At 45.6% G+C, this 20,250-nt stretch overlaps 1 protein-coding gene across 1 annotated transcript in view; it reads left to right on the forward strand.

Moving 5' to 3' along the window:
• LOC308142654 (unconventional myosin-VI-like) overlaps positions 1–20,250 on the forward strand; it is a 36,366-nt gene that overhangs the window by 14,945 nt on the left and 1,171 nt on the right. The window contains exons 12-33 of the mRNA XM_080513165.1: positions 269–449; positions 567–711; positions 1,762–1,919; positions 2,720–2,811; positions 3,213–3,285; positions 4,366–4,493; positions 4,826–4,921; positions 5,241–5,411; positions 6,164–6,202; positions 6,386–6,479; positions 6,874–7,004; positions 7,157–7,234; positions 7,314–7,443; positions 8,648–8,738; positions 9,196–9,346; positions 11,279–11,487; positions 11,582–11,660; positions 13,229–13,389; positions 13,480–13,530; positions 15,799–15,902; positions 17,026–17,160; positions 17,972–18,190. Coding sequence (XP_080369291.1) covers positions 269–449; positions 567–711; positions 1,762–1,919; positions 2,720–2,811; positions 3,213–3,285; positions 4,366–4,493; positions 4,826–4,921; positions 5,241–5,411; positions 6,164–6,202; positions 6,386–6,479; positions 6,874–7,004; positions 7,157–7,234; positions 7,314–7,443; positions 8,648–8,738; positions 9,196–9,346; positions 11,279–11,487; positions 11,582–11,660; positions 13,229–13,389; positions 13,480–13,530; positions 15,799–15,902; positions 17,026–17,160; positions 17,972–18,190 — 2,716 coding nt within the window. The remainder of the gene's footprint in view (positions 1–268; positions 450–566; positions 712–1,761; positions 1,920–2,719; positions 2,812–3,212; positions 3,286–4,365; positions 4,494–4,825; positions 4,922–5,240; positions 5,412–6,163; positions 6,203–6,385; positions 6,480–6,873; positions 7,005–7,156; positions 7,235–7,313; positions 7,444–8,647; positions 8,739–9,195; positions 9,347–11,278; positions 11,488–11,581; positions 11,661–13,228; positions 13,390–13,479; positions 13,531–15,798; positions 15,903–17,025; positions 17,161–17,971; positions 18,191–20,250) is intronic.

Consider the following 20,250-nt stretch of genomic DNA (forward strand, 5'->3'; position numbering starts at 1 on the left):
TGTGTGTGTGTGTGTGTGTGTGTGTGTGTGTGTGTGTGTGTGTGTGTGTGTGTGTGTGTGTGTGTGTGTGTGTGTGTGTGTGTGTGTGTGTGTGTGTGTGTGTGTGTGTGTGTGTGTAGTGCTGCTGGTGGAGGTTCTGGAATGGCCGCTCCTTGTAAAAGACTGCTGAGTTCACCAGAGTCACTGCAGGACGACAGAGTGACACTGGTTCAGGAGATGAGTGGATATTAACTCTGCTCTGGTCTTGACTCTCTGCTGTGCTTGGCAGCACGTGAAGACCGGCGCTCTGAAAGACCCCCTGCTGGATGACCAGGGGGACTTCAACAGGATGTGTGGAGCCATGAAGAAGATTGGTCTGAACGACACGGAGAAGCTGGACCTGTTCCGGGTCGTCGCCGGGGTTTTACATCTGGGCAACATTGACTTTGAAGAAACGGGGAGCTCCTCAGGTTACATCCATGACATCCGTCTTTAGTTTTCAGATCTTTGATCTCTAAAAAGCTGATAAATGTTGAAAAGGGCCCTGAAGGAACAAACCTGACTCTGTTTGCTTCCTGTCCTTTCAGGAGGCTGTATCCTGAAGAATCAGTCAGACCAGACCCTGGCTCACTGTGCTCACCTGTTGGGTCTGGACAAGGACGACCTGCGGGTCAGCCTCACCACCAGGGTGATGCTCACCACAGCAGGGGGCGCCAAAGGCACAGTAATCAAGTGAGTATCTGTTCAAGTGAGAACAGGCCTGGTTTCCACCTTCACTGTCAAGGCTCCATCAGATGCCCTCTGACTTCCTCCCATTCACCACCTGAACATGGCAGAGATATCCACAGTCAGCGATTAGTCCTCTGTGATTTAAATCAGTGACCTGGCGGCTGTTATTCCACTTAATCCTCACACAGCAAACGTTCACACTTGGTCACGTCCAGCCGGAGCAACTTCAGTGCTGAAGTAGCCAAATGTGGAAAACATCCAGTGAATGATTTCAGTGTGAGTGGAAGTGGACTCCGACATAACTTTGGATGTTTTCCGGTTTCGGGGAGAATGTGGTGCTTGTCCTGCTCCTGGCCACTACTACTGTGTACTGTGATGATGTGGTGATGGAGTAACAGGGCCAGGTCTAGGACATGAATATTTCAGCAGGGACAGATGCTGGCCTGGCCTGGAAGTCTTTTCTCCACATCAATAATGCAGGCGGTATCTCAGAGGCAGGGGAATGGGTGGAGCAGGGTGAGTGGAGCAGGTGGAGCAAGGGGAACAGGTGGAGCAAGAGGAACGGGTGGAGCAGGGTGAGCAGGTGGAAAAAGGGGGTGCGGGTGGAGCAAGGAGAGAGGGTGGAGTGTGCTGAGTGGGTGGAGTGGCCCCTCGCTGAACAGGCCGCCTGCGTGAGTGTAAAGTTTGTACCGCATGAGTTGTGTTTGAGAGGCGGCTGGTTTGAATATCAAAACCATTGGAAGATCGTTCCTATATGGTAAGTGAGAGCGTTTAACTTTCCTCCCACTGGAAACGCTGAGCCGAACGTTTGGTCACAGTGGAGCTGCACTCTGACACTCCACTCAACCTCTTTCAATAATTTATTCAGACGTGGTCGTACCGCGCCATCAGAGAGCCGAGGAGGGTTCAAGGTGCACACTTTCAGTTTTAATTTGTTCTCTTCTGCTCAGATAGGTCTCGTTTTAAACAAGCAGCCGAGCAGCAACCGAGCAGCAGTCAGAGCAGCTCGGCCGTCGGACACTGGGCTCTCACTGCTCCGCTCTGTCCCCTCAGGGTTCCTCTGAAGGTGGAGCAGGCCAACAACGCCCGCGACGCTCTGGCCAAGGCCGTGTACAGCCGCCTGTTCGACCACGTGGTCCGACGAGTGAACCAGTGCTTCCCTTTCCAGACTTCCTCCACCTTCATCGGAGTGTTGGACATCGCCGGGTTCGGTAATCAAATTCCAGCTCAATGACACTGGCGTATTGAGAATAAGAACATGAGGGACATCATGGTAGGATTCTGATCTGTGCTCCGTGTGCATTGGATCCAAGACGATCTGCCGCAAATGGCTGATTCCTTGTTGGTTTGAGGCTGATTGGATGAAGCTCTGCACCTCCACAAGCACAAACATTAAGAGTTGGACATTTTGGTGGAGGGAGTTATCACGCGGTCACAGTGTTACAGCTATTAAATCTGAACTTCACAAAAAAAGAAAAGGCCATCATTCACAATGGAGGTTAAAGTCCATGAATACGAGTTCGCAGCAGCCATCCAGGCACATTAACAATAACGGCTCGGATGAAGGAGCTGATTTCAGAGGAAGTTCATCACATTGGAGCTGCTTTCTTGTCAACTTCCTCCAGAACTCTGCACGGTCTGGGAGACGCCTGATAATTCATATCCATGAAGGCAAATGTGTGTTTATTGTTTCCTCAGTGCGTCCGGTCATTTGACCAGCGTCTGTGCTTGTGTCAAAACTTTTTATCAGTACATTCACATGACGTGCAGATGCTGCCGATTATTGATTATCGATTATTACTGACATTTTCCACATATGTTAATATTTTCTGGAATTGAATTCTTCCAATGTAGATTTCAGGAATCAGACCCTTCTCTTGTCTGTGCAACATGATGCCTGACGGAAGCAGCCTGATGCGTACACATGCTTCATTAGCTTCATTCGGCTCAATGTTTCATTTTGCTGCTGGATTGAAATGTATGTAAATTTTTTCCATTTGTCTCCCCGCAGAGTATTTTGAACATAACAGCTTTGAGCAGTTCTGTATCAATTACTGCAACGAGAAACTGCAGCAGTTCTTCAACGAGCGCATCCTGAAGGAGGTGGGTGGGCCTGATGGATGAAGGTCGTCCGGTGCTTTACCTTATTCATGGTGTCACTCACAAGCCAGGCTTTGTGACTCTTTCATGTGGAAGCAGTTGGTTATTCCCACTTCTCTCATTACAATGCTAATTTCTCCAGGGATGTGTGGGGCTGGTTCTCTCTGTGATCACTTAGCGTTATTCTGTTTCCAAAGGCCTTCAATTAAGACGCCAGAGCTCCGGTTCCAGTTCGCATCTCACTATCAAAACCGCATCTTGTCAGTTTGATGTTTGTTGTTTGATTATTGAAGGAATAGAGTTTGCTCTGAGGCCACTCGGGACGCTCTAAAAACCCTTTGGTTGCATTTCTTCATGCATCTGAAAGGGCACTGTTTTAGTTTTGATCTGTAATTGTTTTGCAGGAGCAAGAGCTTTATCAAAGAGAAGGCTTGGGAGTGAACGAGGTGCATTACGTTGATAACCAGGACTGTATCGGTAAGTCAATCTACGGTCTGAGCGCTTCCCTGTGTGTGCGTGCGTGCGTGCGTGCGTGCGTGCGTGCGGGCGTGTGTGCGTGTATAGAGTCTGAGAGACACACTGGGATGTGGTGACAGACGCTGCCGGCTGTCCACACACACACACACACGCCTCGCTCCCCGGCTGTTTCAGTGCAGCATCAGTTCGCCCACACGATATCCGTTCCTTTGAGCTCCACATCAGACCAGTGAACAAACGGCACAGAAACACTCAGTTCTCCTGATCGTCTGAGCGCCACGTCTCCGTCCGCGGGGAGCGAGCAAGCAGTCGGTGTGTGTGTGTGTGTGTGGGGGGGGGGGGGGGGGGGGTTCATGGCGGCGAGCAGCCGGAGGATGAGTCTCGGTGTCTTTGTTGTGTCTGTCCGTGAATGAATCTGTGATTCAATGTGAAGCGGTCAGAATATCAAGGTGGAGCAGTTTGAATTGGATTTCAAAGGCTTCAATTATTCAGGCGTGAGGTTAACTGACAGCCACGAACAACATTTATGACTTGCAGATGAGCGTTTCGGTTGGCCTTTAATTCACTCATCAGTCTCCTGGATTAACACACAGGTGCTTGTTCATCCATGTTTCTTCTCATGTCATTTGCAATTATTCGTTATTTTCCAAACACGGAGCGTCGCATGAATAATTCAGGTACACAGTCAAATCAGCATCCTCATGTGAACATGTGTCAATTGAATACCGGTAGTCAGATCCACTGATAGTAAACAGTGAAAATTCCTCACAAAAGCCCTCTTTACAAGCGATTTCATAGCTCCTGTACCATGATGGCCACTGATACCGTAGAATTCTTTCTGCCAGGACGTTTTCAACCACTTTAAAATGTGCTTCACATTAGAATATTATTATATTACAGTTCATGAATGAACCCAACCATGATACAAAGCACCTCTCCCCTCATGTCGATGCTTTTCATTTAAGATTGGGGCTTCTCGCATGTTGGGTCACATGAGAATGATGATGATGATGGTCACTCCTCACTGCAGACGTTTCCTCCTGAACCTTCTTCCTGCCGTCTTCTATTTGTTGTGTGCAGACCTGGTGGAGGCGAAGCTGGTGGGAGTTCTGGACATCTTGGATGAAGAGAATCGTCTTCCTCAGCCCAGCGACCAGCACTTTGCTCTGGCTGTTCACGGCAAACACAAAGAGCACTTCAGACTGACGGTCAGACTCTTCCGCTCCTTTCTCTTCCCGTCCCCAGGCTCTCTGGTTGGACCATTGTAGAGGCACGTTGTTGTGATCTGGGCCGAGCACTGGATGGTAAAGGGATTTGAGGTCGACGCCCTCAAATGAACCAATAAGAGCAGTTGGGGGCGGGGTTAGGGTTATTAGGGTTGTTCTCAGGAAACATTTTAACTTAATTTGTTGGTAGAACCGAGATTTGACACTGGTATTTGCACAGCAACTTTGTTGCTCAACACAGTACATAATCAGTGTCCAGATCAGGTTCTTGTGTTTTTCCCTGCCTCAACGTTTGTTTGTTTTTTTCCCCTCAGGTTCCAAGAAAGTCAAAGCTGGCAGTTCACAGGAACCTCCGGGATGACGAGGGCTTCATCGTCAGACACTTTGCTGGAGCGGTCTGCTACGAAACGGTCTCTGTTTCTGCATTCTCTCCGTCACTGTGGACATGTCAATCAATCTGAACCGTTTCATGTGCCGCGACCCCTGCCGGTCAATTTGAGTCGTCACGTCTGCTGTCGTTAAATCACTTGTTTGGGTCAACTTTAAACATTCAGAATTAAATGGATTTCATATACAAAGCACAGTGTAGCGCTTCAAGACCTGCTCGGTCACGTTCACCACTTCACTCACACTGACTGGTTCACACGGCAGTGGCGTGAACTTCAGGTGTTTTTGCCTGTTCGACCGACGTGCATCTTCATGGCTGAACGCTCGTGTGTGTGCTCACAGACTCGCTTCGTGGAAAAGAACAACGACGCCCTGCACATGTCCTTGGAGAGCTTAGTGTGTGAGTCGAAAGACCAGTTTGTTCGAGAGCTGTTTGAGAACTCCAACACCCCCAAGGACTCCAAACAGAAGGCGGGGAAACTCGGCTTCATCAGCGTGGGCAACAAGTTCAAGGTCAGAGCCACGAAGCTCATCTCACATTTTGAATGTTCTCATTCTCCTGTAACGATTGAACACACCTGCAGTCCTTAGTCCTTCGCACAAACATGACGCCGTTCATTTTTAGTTGTGTGTGTGAGACGTGGCTTGACCAGATGGTTTTAGGGTTTCAGGCTGGGTGGTGTTGTAGAGTTCTGAGCAAAACTCCATTACATTATGGCTATTTAAATAAATCCCTCCTCTTTGAACCTTTTCTCAAGCGTTTCTCTTTCCGCTCTTCTTTCACCCCCGCTTCGCTGCTTATTCATTTTCCCCTTCCCCTGGAGAAATCCCCCAGTTGGTTCACGCTGAGTAACCTCAGCTTCAGGTGGAATACAGAGGAGTCCGTTTGTGTGTGTGTGTGTGTGTGTGTGTTTACATGTTGACTCACACACACTGTTGGGTGAATATAAACTCTGCATGTGGGATTTCTTTTTGGCAAAATCAGCCTCAGAGATACTTTTTAACACAAACTCACATTATGTCTGTTTAAAACAACAGAAAACTCCTGTGAAGCAGTTTATATGTGATTTTGTCTGGAATGACGTGTTCTGAGGACTTCAGTAGATGCATCTGGTTGTTTTTGTTGGAGAGTCTGTTTCTACTGGTGCGTTATTGTTACCTTCTCTGTTGCCCTCACATGAGCAGGATGTGTGTGCATCTTTTGTACCTTCCTTACTATCAGGGAATACAGATTATTACTTCATTTAATCTGCTTTCTCACACAGACCCAGCTGAACCTGCTTCTGGAGAAGTTGCGTGAGACTGTGAGTAAAACTTGCATCTATTTATTGTTGTGTTTGGTCTGCAGAAAACGAAAAAGGTTTTTTTCTTTTTTGCTCAGAATCAATACAAAAGCAATTCAGCTTGTCCAACAATGTATTGTAATTATTGTTACCCAGCATGCACTCAGAAGCAGCTTCCATCTATTAATCCTGGAATGTTTGCAGGGCTCCAGTTTCATCCGCTGTGTGAAACCCAACCTGAAGATGGTCAGTCACCAGTTTGAAGGCGCTCTGATTCTCTCTCAGCTCCAGTGCTCAGGTAAGGACAAAACACCTGAGCTCAGGAAGCCAAAGAAAAGAAGCTGAATTCACCTTCTTGTGCTATTTAAAGATGAAGTATTGTGTGCTAAAGGCGGAGCAAACCAGTCAAATATGTAAAGCTTTTTTTAAACAACGTATACACTCAATCCTGCCTGTGAAATTATATCTGTACTGATTTTAATGCTGCAGTCTTACATGAGTCTTTGTGATTAAAGTGTTATTAAATCAAAGTGAGAGTTATTTTGCCCTCATGTGTAAATATGCATCGTATAGAATCGTTTGTGTGTGTGTGTGTGTGTGTGTGTGTGTGTGTGTGTGTGTGTGTGTGTGTGTGTGTGTGTGTGTGTGTGTGTGTGTGTGTGTGCGTGTGCGTGTGTGTGCGTGTGTGTTAGGGATGGTGTCGGTGCTGGACCTGATGCAGGGGGGGTTCCCCTCCAGGGCTCCGTTCCACGAGCTCTACAACATGTACAAACAGTACATGCCTGATAAACTGACACGGCTCAATCCTCGACTCTTCTGCAAGGTCAGCTTGGTTTTTTTTTGTTTTCTTTATAGCTTTCAGTTATAAAAGCCTAAAGCCGCACTGACCAATGTGTGAAAATGATAAACAGAAGCTTAAGTGGTCACAAGGTGACGGGAGCAGCGGTGCATCATTGTGGATCTGCTCTCCTGCAGGCCTTGTTTAAAGCTCTGGGACTCAATGACATGGACTTCAAGTTTGGACTGACGCGAGTGTTTTTCCGCCCTGGAAAGGTGAGATGTCAGCATCATCGGAGTCTCATTGCACAGCGGCAGTGGAAAAGACTTCTGAGTTCCTGAGTTTGTGCTTCAGTTTGCAGAATTTGACCAGATAATGAAGTCGGACCCGGATCACCTGGCGGAGCTGCTGCAGAAAGTCAACAAGTGGTTGTTGTGCAGCCGCTGGAAGAAGGTCCAGTGGTGCTGCCTGTCGGCCATCAAACGTACGTCACCTCCCCACACCTCACCTGGACCATCATGCACCTGGAAAACTAATGACTGTTGTCCTGCCGTGCACCCTGCTGTGTGCTGGACATCACTGAAGATCAGTCACTTTTCTTCAGTACAAATATTGACAACAATTCAACATATAATTGATGGAAATATATTCACTCTGATTCAAGACATTAGTGGAAGAATAAAGTTAAAACCTGATCAGCTTCTTTGAGGGTTTTTAGCCGGTCAAAATATTTAGGTCCAGATCTTGTTTTCCAGTAATTTTAAGATTTTTAATGTAGTGCTGGAATGTGGACAGACTGTTGACAGACTTCTGAAGGACAGTCTGACTGTTGACTGACTATTGGACTGTTGGCTGACTGTTGGACTGTTGATGGACTGTTGCCAGACTGATGGACTGTTAATGGACTGTTGGACTGTTGCCAGACTGATGGACTGTTAGACTGTTGATGGACCGTTGACAGACTGATGGACTGTTGATGTTCTGTCGGACTGTTGATGGTCTGTTGACAGACTGTTGAACTGTTGATTGACTGTTGATGGTCTGTTGATGGACTGTTTCCAGACTGATGGACTGTTGATGGACTGTTGCCAGACTGATGGACTGTTAGACTGTTGAAGGACTGTTGGACTTTCTTTATAAGTTTATTTGAGGGGACAGTGCACAGTGATGGACACTCAGTACAGTCACTTTATGTAAACGTGCTGGATTTAGCGACGGGCTACTTTCCATCCGTCGTCCTCGTACATTTAAGACAACAGCAATTGTTGACGTACTGTTGATGACTTGTTGCAGGACATTCACATTAGTGATTTTATTTGACGGACATCTTGTGAACATGGATGGATTTTTTTGAATGACAATTGGATCTTGACGAGTGCTCAGCTGATTTTGCTTCAGATTTCATGAACCGTGTTGCTACTTTGCAGATTGCAGTGAATTGAGCCCTTGAGTGACGAGGGGCTTCTCAGTGTTCTGTGCTGTTGAACTTTGAGTTTTTAGGTGAATTATTTGTCTGACAGACTGATATTAATCTTAAACTTTAAAGTATTCACAAGAGGGAGCAGCTGAACCCGCGTGTGTACAGGATTTCTTCGCAGAATAACGTTTTCATGTGTGCAGGAACAATTTCATCTGTGAACGATGTGGGGCTTCATCATTTGAAGTGTTTCGTTGTTTCCCTCTGATAGTGAGGAACAAGATGAGCTACAGAGCGACGGCCTGCATTAAGATTCAGAAGACCGTGCGCATGTGGCTGTGTAAGAAGAAGCATAAACCTCGGTGGGTTCCTCCTGCTCACACACACAAACACATGGGTCGTCTTCACCGTCCTCCAGTCTGGTCCTGGCGTCTCACTTCCTGTTGTCCTGACTTGTATTTAGTCCATGATTTGAGGGGTTTTCAAGGCTCTCCTTCTCCAATTTCCTCCCTCAAAGAATCTCAGTGGACAGTATTTAGTTAGTCTGCTTGTGTCTCTTTGGTATCATCATCTCTCTTCCTTTGTTGTTAAAACGAGCTGAGAGAGGATTTAAAAACACTCAGCATAAGCGACATAATTGTACTAGTTAATTACAAGAAGGGAATCGGATCAATGTGATAAATGTATTTTGTGAATCAACGGAGTCCACAAATGTTTTCACATATTTAAGTAAGTGCCTTTCAAAGGGAGATTTCCAAGAAGCTGCATTTGTTTATAAGTTATTAAAGTGTGCTTTAGCATTTTTCCTTCCTGTCATAGGATCAATGGTTTGGTGAAGGTGCGAAACCTGAAGAAACACACGGAGCGGTTCGGCGAGGTGGTGAACGGGCTGAAGGAGGGCAAGCAGGAGATGGCGAAACGAGTGGAGGAGCTGGCCGCTTCCATCGACGCTCTGCTGGTGAAGATCCAGGTGAGGTCCTGATGGAGGCGCTGTCACATGGTCGCCACAGTCACACGCTGAAGGGAAAGCCTGAAACATGCGATATGTGATGTGTGGTATTTTGTTTTGCAGTCGCTTCCAAATAACAGTTCTCTTCCTCTTCCTCTTCCTCTTCCTCTTCCTCTTCCTCTTCCTCTTCCTCTTCCTCTTCCTCTTCCTCTTCCTCTTCCTCTTCCTCTTCCTGGACCCTCTTTCATCCAGACACACCTAATCTGCATTGAATTTCTCAGTTTTCTGTCTCCCACCAGCAGTTTCACAACTTTGTTGACTTTGTTTTCAGTTTTATTGATTTTTCTTGATTTTCTGGCTTCCGTCCTGTTTTGAAGCTGAACTAATGAAGTGAAAAATTGTCAGTTGTCAACACAATGGAAAGCAGTAGGACTCATCTCATTGGTTGAATATGCAAACATGCAACGCAGGCAGTTTTCACAGATTAGATTAGAATATTAGAAAAGTGTTTGTCAAGAACATCATTCAGCATGTGTTCAGTGTTTTCCCTTCAAAAGGACGAGTCCAGTGCAACGAAAGAGATGGTTTTAATACACTCTGATTCACTGAAACACATCAAAATAACATGCGAAATAATGCAGAGCTGACAGCTCAGCTGACGCTAACACCACCAGAACACGTTAATAACACGTTAATAACACAACCTCATCAACAGACATAAGCATCTATCTATCAACACATTATTTTTACATGGAAATACTAACTCTAGGTGTTTTTAAAGGAAGTATCTAGTCATTACAATCGTTGCTAATGGCTAAGGAAACTCTGGAAGAGAGGTGATGTTGAAAACACATACACGTGTGCACACACACGCACACACATGCACACGCACACGCACGCGCACACTCTCCACCAGTCGAGCCACAACCAGCAGCTTTAGCGCCACAGTGCGCTGCATTGCTTCATGTACGCGGCGATACAGATCTTCTTCCTTCATTCATTTATGTTTGAAGACATTTGAAGCTGAATTGCTTTTACGCACACACCTGTAGCTCCGCAGACGTTCTCCACTCAGTGGAAGCCGACCTTCTCCTCGTGTCTCATGCTGGCCTTTCTGAACTGACCTTTTCTCATCCGTTCTATGGAGATCAATATGTTCAACCACCTCGGGGGGGGGGGGGGGGGGGGGGGGCGAGCCGGGTGAACAATCCTCTCATCTTCAGTAATTGAATTTAAGGAGGCTGTTTTGCTAATTGATCAAACTTGGGAGAGTGCCCTCCAGGTTCCCCTCGGTGATTAACATCTGATTGGATCCTCCAGGTCCAGCCAGTCATGTCTAACACGCTCCAACACCGTCCACAGCAATTCTTTTTCTTTGTGCCTTTACAGTCGTGGTCTTTGGTGTGTAAGTTGTGATCGACACTAAAGAACCACTCGTCTAATGTTTTGCTCCTGCTCCCCGGTGCTCGTCTGTTAGCCTATTACCCTCCCTGCTGGTGACACTTTTGCTGTTCTGAGGGCTCGTGAACGTCTCTGAATGAATAGTGCATGAGACGCCAGTGGCTGTCATTTAAGGCTCGATACAGTGGGGACGGGACCTTGTCATCGTCCATCCCCGTGGCACAGTTAGCGACTCACGGTGAGGTGACCTCTGACAGCCGTGTGGAGAGCTGAACTTTGTTTGCTGCTGCAGGAAAGTGAGGGACAGAAAGGAGTCGGGCTCTGACTGGTTGCTTCTTTGGAGCAGGAGCTAATATCACAGTAACAAGCGAAGACACATTTTACACACTCACGTCACCAAAAACACTAAAACCACCGGACATTCTTCTGGACAGCCCGGGACAGTTCCTTCACTGTCTGTGAAGGAACAGCTGAAACTCAGGAAAATCATTATTACTAATTGTGTTACCATAATGGTAATTCTGGATACCGTCTGTTGTTTGTGATCCCAAGGCCACAGTGATGACCTGGAAGCAGATCGACTCAGAGTACCAGGCGCTGGTGAACTGCTCCCAGCAGCTGCTCTCCTCCATGCAGAAGAAGAAGCAGCAGGAGGAGGAGAGCGAGAGGCTGAGACACATCGAGGAGGAGATGGAAGAGGAGAGGATGAGGAGGGAGAAAGAGGAGCAACGGCGCAAACAGGAGGAGGAGGAGAGAAAACTGTATGTGACCATGAGGAGACTGCTGAGAGTGGCACCGTCATAAATACTGAGCAATGCTTTTCACCTCGTGCATGTTTCTCCTTAACTTTGTAAGGAAAGCTGAGATGGAGCTGAAAAGAAAGCAGGAGGAAGAGGACAGAAAAAAGAGAATGGAGGAAGACAAAGTTCTACAGGTGTGTAATAAAGGGAAAATGTTTTCATTGAGGGCTTTGCTCTTTCGTGGTACACTTTTTTTAAATTAATAGCTCTAAATTGGTGGTAGGTTGGTTTTGGTGGGTAGATTGTTTTTTTTTTGGTGGGTGGGTTGGTTTTGGTGGGTGGGTTGGTTTTGGTGGGTGGGTTGGTTTTGGTGGGTGGGTTGGTTTTGGTGGGTAGATTGGTTTTGGTGGGTGGGTTGGTTTTGGTGGGTGGGTTGGTTTTGGTGGGTGGGTTGGTTTTGGTGGGTGGGTTGGTTTCAAGTTGGTTGGTTTTGTGTGGGTGAGCTGGTTTTGATGGGTAAGTTGTTTGGTTTTTGGTCGGTGGGTTGGTTTTCGTGGGTGAGTTGTTTGGTGGGTACGTTTTTGGAGGATGGGTTTAGTCGGTGGGTTGGTTTGTGGTTTTTTTTGCTGAGTGGGTTTGTTTGTGCTGAGGCAATTGGCCTCAGCACAAACAAACCCACTCAGGTGGGTGTGTCAGTGGACGGGTGTGTGTGCACAGGGATTACCTCCAAATCAGCCCTCTTATGTATGTTCCACCTTCTCACCATCCACTCACATCCCTCTGTTGGTTATCGCTATGTATGTCAGCTATGATCCTTTATTTATTCTATGAAAGTTGCCATCACTAAAACAACAAAGACAAGCATCCTCAGGAGCTGTGTTGGCGTCTTTAAGTCGCATCATCTTGTGAAACCATCCAGAGCCGCTCCACTGCTCAGAGCAGAGTGATGTTTAGGTTCTCATACTGCTGATGTAAGGCAGCAGCTCTCCTCCAGTGTGAATAATGCAGTGTGTTCTCACCTGGCCATCGATTCATACTCAAAACAGCTCACAGAAAAAGTACCCATTGTGGACTTCATTATAGGCTTTTTTTTAACCAGTCATTCACATTGGGCATACATTACACACGGCGAGAGGCATTCTCTCTCCTGACTAGTTATAGTACAAAAATATATACTTGTGCTCTAGCTGTTTAAAATTGAATCCAGCTGATAAACAAACTTTTCTGACCGACTGAGTGTTTTTCTGCCTTGTGCCCTGTTTTGTCCAGTAAAGCTTTGTTAAGTGGATTAAAGAGCTAATTAGACTTGGACACGCAGCAGCGTTGTATAAACTGTCTGCCTGTTGTGTAACTATAAAAATGTCAGGCAGAAGTAGGATTTTAATAGTTTATGTAGATTTCAAATACAGTTTTTGTGTTTCAGTCTGTGGTGGTAAATCAAAAACCGAAGCTCAGGTATGAAACCATTATTTTTTACAAAAGGAAATAAAAGTGCGATTTTTCTGTAATGAAGTGGAGGAACGTTGTACAGTCTTCTGCACTTTTGATTTATGGCTTGTGTTTGTCACATGCAGTTTTATATTACATGAACCTTTTGTACGTGAAGTGGTGCAGACTGGATGAAGACGAGATGGAATTCAATCCTTTTCTAATGCTTGGATGATTACATTGAATCTGTATTTGAACTTATATCTGTAAGGGAATAGTCTTAATGAATTCATTCTGTCTCTCTGTCTGTGTCTCGGTCTCTTTGTGTCCCCAGGCTGAGCTGGAGCTGCAGTTGGCCGTGGAGAGAGAGGAAGAGGCTCAGCGTGCCACCATTCAGGAGCAGGAGAGACGAGACAGAGAGTTAGCCATGAGAATCGCTCAGAGTGAAGCTGAACTCATCACTGAGGACGGACAAATGGACGCCGGCCTGCGCAGGTACAACTCCTCCAAACACCATGGACACTCTTTGCATGATCCAAGCGTGCAGTACTGACCTCAGCCTTTCCCTGTTGCTGTTTTCCCCAGCAATGAGTGTTTTTCAGCTCTTCCTATCTCAACAGCCGCAGCCAGAGTCATGTAAGACCTCAGCACGCGTCCCAGCAGACTCATACTAACAGTAGAGCTCACTGCTCCATTAATCCCACCACTGTCCCTAAGCTCCCACTGATCAAAACAAAACCTGGCTTCTTTGGCCACATCCACACGGGCCAACAGAATCTTTTTTCTCCCTGAGGTTCTCAAAAAAACCTCCATCCACACGTCACTATGAACTCGGCTCAACACGAGGCTTCAGGGCATGTAGTACACATGGCAGGCCTTTAGGGGCGCTGTGATTCACCAAACACCCCCAAAAATGCAGAAGAAGGCAGAGCACATAGAAATGTAGAAGTAGACTCCTGCTCATTAACCTCCATATAACTCTGAGTTCTATAGGTCTATGGCCCTGCTCCTCCTGCTGCTAGCGTCAGTAGCTTCTGCAGCTCCACCGGAGCTTGTAGTCCCTGATTGTTGTGCTTATTTGATGGCATCACGGACCGCCGACGTCATCTTTTTCCACAGATGAACCTCTTTGCCGTTCAGCCCTCGGGGTGTGAACGGCACAAGCCGGGGTTTTAGAATTTCCCCACTCTGGGGCCCGTGTTTTACAAAACCCGTATTGGGCTTCTAAAGCACCGCCTCGTGTGGATGATAGGCCAGAAACAGCACATTTAGGTAAACTGGCATGCTCGTGTGGGCGACTATTTAGATGATTCAGAGGAAAATTAGATGTAATTATAAATGAAGATTGCACAGTCAATCGTGAATGAATGTGCAGCATTCGATTACTTCTGTCACTCGGTAACAAACTGACCGGGCCGTTCGTCTCTGTGCTTTTCCTCCACTCTCACTGAATGATTACATTCTACCTTATTATCTGTCTGTGTCAATGTGTCTTCAACACCGAATTGTCCTTCATGAACATCAGAATAATACTTTATGTATACATACAAACGTCACTGCAGTGACATGATAATACCTGGTGGTTATTCATAGTTTCAGTATCTAAATGTCAACACTTCAACTGGAATCTAACAATATCATTTCATTTAAGAACACTGTATTTTCACAGTGCATAAAATTGAGATATCACTTTTTCAAATGATTTTAACTAGTGGTAAATAGTAGAGACTTTCTCAAAGTGTTGATTATTGGTAAAAAAAAAAAGTAAAAAAATAATCCTGACTGAATGGGAACAAGCCCCCAGCTATTCCCTGTGGCTGTGTCCACCGCTCTCTGTCGCAGAGGAGAACCACTGTCACAGTACAATGCTAAAAAAACGAGTCAACAACATCAGTTAGAACATATAAAAGCATTTCATGTTCATACCTTCATCCAGTCCAACTATTCAGGTGTTTTAATTAGAACTGACAGAGACGTAATTCTGCAGCTGCTTTGTGTGTGAAGCCAGAAAGTTTCCTGAAGCCGTAGTCTGCCGGTCCAGGAATTACAGATCTATGAAATTCAACCGTTCTGTGATCAGCTGTGGCTGCAACAGCAACAAGCCAGGTCTTGCTGTGCATGACCTGGCACTGAGGACAGAGGCCGTGCAGAGCTGAACGCGAAGCCGCACATGCAGAAACATTAAGACAAAGCGATGCCAACAGCTCCCGGCTGCCCTTCGTCTTTTCTTTAACCCATTCCTTCATTTCCTGTTGAACTAAAACCAGAGACAAAGTCGTGGTCTCCATCTCGGTTCCAGCCTTTTCTCCCTTCTTTGTATCTTTAGAGCATCTTCCTGCTTCATCACCAGGACATATGACTCGTCTCAGCCAGAATGACAGTAATCTTAAATCTGCTTCATCCTCCCAGTCAGCATGAATTATAAATGGGAATGGTAATCTAATGATTGCTCGTAGTTGGGCAATCCTCTTTCAGCGATATTAGCAGTGATGTCAACTGTAAATAGAGGAGATAAATCCTTGGTATGATTGAATTAGCGGCGTTGACTCAGCAGGGAAGCTCAGAGCTCCGCAGGCGTCCGTTAAGCACCTCGAGGTCCATCGATTCAAATTACACTCATTTATATAACAAAGACTCACATGGTGTTTTAAATGTAAGCGTAAACATGCAACAGTAAATGATTTAACATTTGGAAGCTGTAAACGTAGATTTGAAAAGTTGTTAAAGTGTGACCATATGTTCCCTCTCTATCGCCCCCTCTTGAGGAATTAAACCACAGTTTGGTTTCAGATAAATGACTTTCATGACCCGTTTCTGGCACTTCCCTTTAATCATAATCGGAGTCGAAGCGCCGGCTCCTAACATACACTCACTATTCCCTCTGCCTCCCTTTTCAAACCTCAGAGGCCCTCAGGTTCAAGCCACCAAAGCTGCTGCCGGCGTGAAAAAATATGACCTGAGCAAGTGGAAGTATGCTGAGCTGCGGGACGTCATCAACACCTCCTGCGGTGAGGAGTCCAGAACACGAGCCGTTCCCGTGCAGTGAGTGTGTGTCTGCTGTCAGCGTGGCGGCGCTCAGTGAAAACGGACCGTCAGCCTCCCGCCCGTCTCCTTTGAGTCTCTGACTGCAGCTGCACCACCAGCGTTCCCACAGCTGCCGGTGTTCTAGTGCTGCGGAGGAAATCACCCACATTATGGAGGGTGGCGGACTGTTGCTCTTCCTCGCCGTCCCGGCCAGGCGCTCCTCAGCCAGCAGAAAAGCAGATGCTTTACTGCTGGCTGCCTCTCAGATTCTCGATAATTGCTGCTGTAAGCGGGACTCTGATCCGTGTTTGGCCCCTCATGCGCTCTGTGGTATTCCAAGGACATCTGGCTAATTTGTCAATCCCATTTACTTTCACGTTGTCGGTGGTTGTGAGGAGGAAAAAGAAACATGAGGTTCAATGGGCTGTTTGCATTCTCACAGCACCGGACATGCCAAGGTTCCTTTGTGCTGTACGTCACAATGGAGGCACACAAACTTCCTCCAAAGTCTCATCAACATTATAAAATTCTCCAGCATTTTCTGCTTCATTCATGAGGAAATGTTTGGAAAGTCTGATCTTCATCAGGACAGTTGGCCTGTGACTTCATGTGGGAACCTCATGACACCATGAACGCTACCAAAGAACAGAATTAGTCTGATAATATGATCGAAACCTTGTATTCTGTCGATTCCCCATGGAAACGTCTTAATTTTACATCTGATGCAATAGAAAGGTTTTTTATTGTCACTGTTACCAAAACAATGAAAATTAGTGTAACGCTCTGTCGTAGCAGCATTAAAGGATAAATGATATGAAGCAGTGTTACAAACAGATTCAACCCTATACATTAAGAAAATTTGGCCCCAAGATATGAAGATTATCTGAACATAAATATTGCATTTAGAAGAATGCAGCACTTTATCATGAGTCACAGGGGAGAAGCTGTTTTTTGCTGTGAGTGTTGATTGAAAGATGTAAAATAAAGGTGTTGGGCTTTGTATGTGAACCCATAAGAATCCATACAAACACATTTTTTTAGTTTCGCTGCCGTGTGCTTCCATGGAAGAACCGTTTCTTCATTCCTGAACTCTCCCGTTGTGTTCAGACATTGACCTGCTGGCAGCCTGCAGAGAGGAGTTCCACCGCCGTCTCAAGGTCTACCATGCCTGGAAGTCCAAGAACAAGAAGCGTACCGACGACGGCAGCGATCTCAGGGCTCCCAAGTCCATCACCGACTACGGTGAGTGAAGATCGTCTGCTTCCTCTCAGAGTTCACAGGCAGGAAGCAGCGTCAGGTGTGAGCGTTCCTCCCTGGAGGAACCTGAGTGGTTATTTCCTCCTCTTTAGCCGTGAGGCAGGAAGCGACGACCTGCCGTGTTTCTACACTCCCCATCAGCCGATGAAATATCAGAACCTGAAACGTCAGAGCTAGAAACAGAACTAGAAATATCAGAACCTGAACCAGAAACACCAGAACCAGAAGCATCAGAACCCGAAACTGAACCAGACACATCAGAACCTGAAACAAAACCTGAAACATCAGCTAGAAACAGAACCAGAAACATAAGAACCTGAAAAAGAACCAGAACCAGAAACAAAACCAGAAACATAAGAACCAGGATGATCAGCTGCATTCTGTCTCAAACATTTCTTCTATTTAGTACCTCAAACCAACACACACACACACACACATACTCACACACACTTCACGTTGAGACCCCTAATCCACTGTGCAGCTCACGTTTTCAGATCTTCATTCAGTTGAATAAATACATATTTCTTTCATTACGGCTTCTCGAAATAAAAAAAAATGAAGCTGAGCCAAGTGTCACACTGACTCCACCGTCACTGTTGTGGCTGAAATGTTTGGGGTTCTCCAGCTTCACGCCCACAGAGATAGAAGCACACTAATGTTCTGCAGCAGTTTGAACATCCAGCAGCTGCAGCTCTCGGATATAGTAACAGATATAATATTTGATGGCCTTCAGGAACATTAGCTGCGACCACTGAATACTTATTGCCCGTGACGATGGTTTGTTGTTCGTCTGCAGCCGAACAGAATCCGGTTCCCCCGACCAGCGCCCAGCCTCAGGAGGTGACCATGAACCGCCAGCAGCGATACTTCCGCATCCCCTTCATCCGGCCCGCCGACCAGTACAAGGACCCTCAGAACAAGAAGAAGGGCTGGTGGTACGCCCACTTCGACGGGCCCTGGATCGCCCGGCAGATGGAGCTGCACCCGGACAAACGGCCCATCGTACTGGTCGCAGGTGAACCAGGCCTCCGGCTCGGGATCAGTCACTTCAATCAGCTTCATTCAGTTCAGGCTTCTTTCTACTGCTGTCAAGTTATGACAGAGAGTCAAATTTAATTGTATTGTCTTAATAACCCAAGAATCTAAAAAAAAAAAAAAAACATTTAACATGAACTTTAAAGGCACACAAAGGAAAAGACTGAAAAGATAACAACTCTCCTAATGATTAAAACTTTTCTCTAAGGTAGAGGCTCGATTTCTCTCATTAAACTTTTTCAATCTAACTTTATGTCGATTGCCCCAAATACAACAGACTCAATTCAAAATAGTTTTAGAGAGAAAAACCAACAATTCACCGAGAGCAAGTGGAGGAAGAATCTGCAGAACCAGACTCAGAGCAGGAGACTTCTTTCTTTTCTTCTTTTTTTAATTACCGTACAGTTTCCAATAGAACAGCACCCACCTTTTCCAAAGATGTGGAGCATGTGAAGAAAGAACAAACAGTTATTACCAAAAATGACTACAATCGCAACAGAAAAGTAAATTTTAATGAAACATTCTGGTGCAAAATACAGTTAAATGTCAAAATAATGAAAAATAAAATCTCCAATAGACCCTATATAACCACCCGGCTGGATTGGAACCTTTAGTGGCAGATTTCCTACATGTACATGTAGGTCTGATACTGGACACATAAATGAGAGCCGGGCCGGAGGCGGGCCACATGACATGGCCCTTTAAACACAAATAGCCTAATAAAGCTCATCATAACATCATTTTACAACATACACATGCTCTCAACAGCGGGGCTTAAAGCTTCAGCACCACGGAGAGCAATGATGTCATTTTGAAGTCCATCAAACAGACATGAAGTATAACAAACCAAGACAACAACAAAAACATGAGGCTCCATGGCCCCGGATAATAAAACAAGGCAAATTGAAAGCAGTTCAGCACCACGGACAGCGACCACATCATTTTGACACCCAAGGACAGTCGAGGATGTCGACTAGCATTGCGTCCTGAGCCCATGACTGCACCATGAGTGGCTTTTATCAGGATTTACAGCCACAATGTAGAAATACACTAAACTGTATCACGTATGTATCAATATAAAATCTATAATTTCTTTATTTCACATGTAACCCATTGGTAAATCACCTCTATTGCAGTTTGTTTTTTTACATGAGACTTTCCCAGAGACTCACTTTGTTCCCGTGTTCATACAGTTCAGTATATTTGTACCTCATCGCTGTAAATCCTAATAAAAGCAGCTGGAACAGAACAGACGTCCCCATCGACTGGAGACAGACAGTCAGTGTTGCTCCCGACACTGCAGCTTTACTCACCGCTCTATTTATGTGTTCACTCTGAAATTACACTGATGTTTACACACTTTTTCACAATTGATAATCAGTCAGTTCTATCCAGCGCTCTGCATCATTTGAAGATGAAACTATGACATATGAACATGGAGCTGCTGATTCAGCAGTAATGTTCCACTAAAGAAACCTCTCTACCACTGCAGCTTGGCTGTTTATGATCACGTGGATCAATAAGTCTGATATTTGAAGATATTAAATGTATGAGATGAATCTGGCTTCAGTTCTCCACCTCGCCGTCAGTGCTGCAGGTTCCTCATCTCCAAAATGTGCTGCTCAAGGGTCAAAGTGGGAACGTTCTCCCGCAAAGTTTATTTTTTGGACTGGACACATAGTTTGGAGTATTTTAATGTTCATAGTGGGGTAAATAATAGTAGGATGTTCTGATTTGTGATATGATGGGTGAAACACAATACACACACATGGAAATACATGATGGAGAAGTAGATGTTGCACTGTACAGATATTTTAATTAGTTGAAAAATAATATGAATATATTATAAACCCATATGCAAAATACAAGACAATAGGCAAGTTGTCAATCAAAACAAACTCATATTTTTACATTTTATGAATTAATTTCATACTTATGGCACTTCACTTGTGTACAAGCACATACTTAAACCAATATCTCTCTCTCTATATATATATAGGAGTCACAGCAGCATCGCGCTGTGGGGAGGCTGCTAACCCT

The sequence above is a fragment of the Blennius ocellaris genome (assembly GCF_963422515.1).
Source record: "Blennius ocellaris genome assembly, chromosome: 17".
NCBI classification, from domain to species: domain Eukaryota; kingdom Metazoa; phylum Chordata; class Actinopteri; order Blenniiformes; family Blenniidae; genus Blennius; species Blennius ocellaris.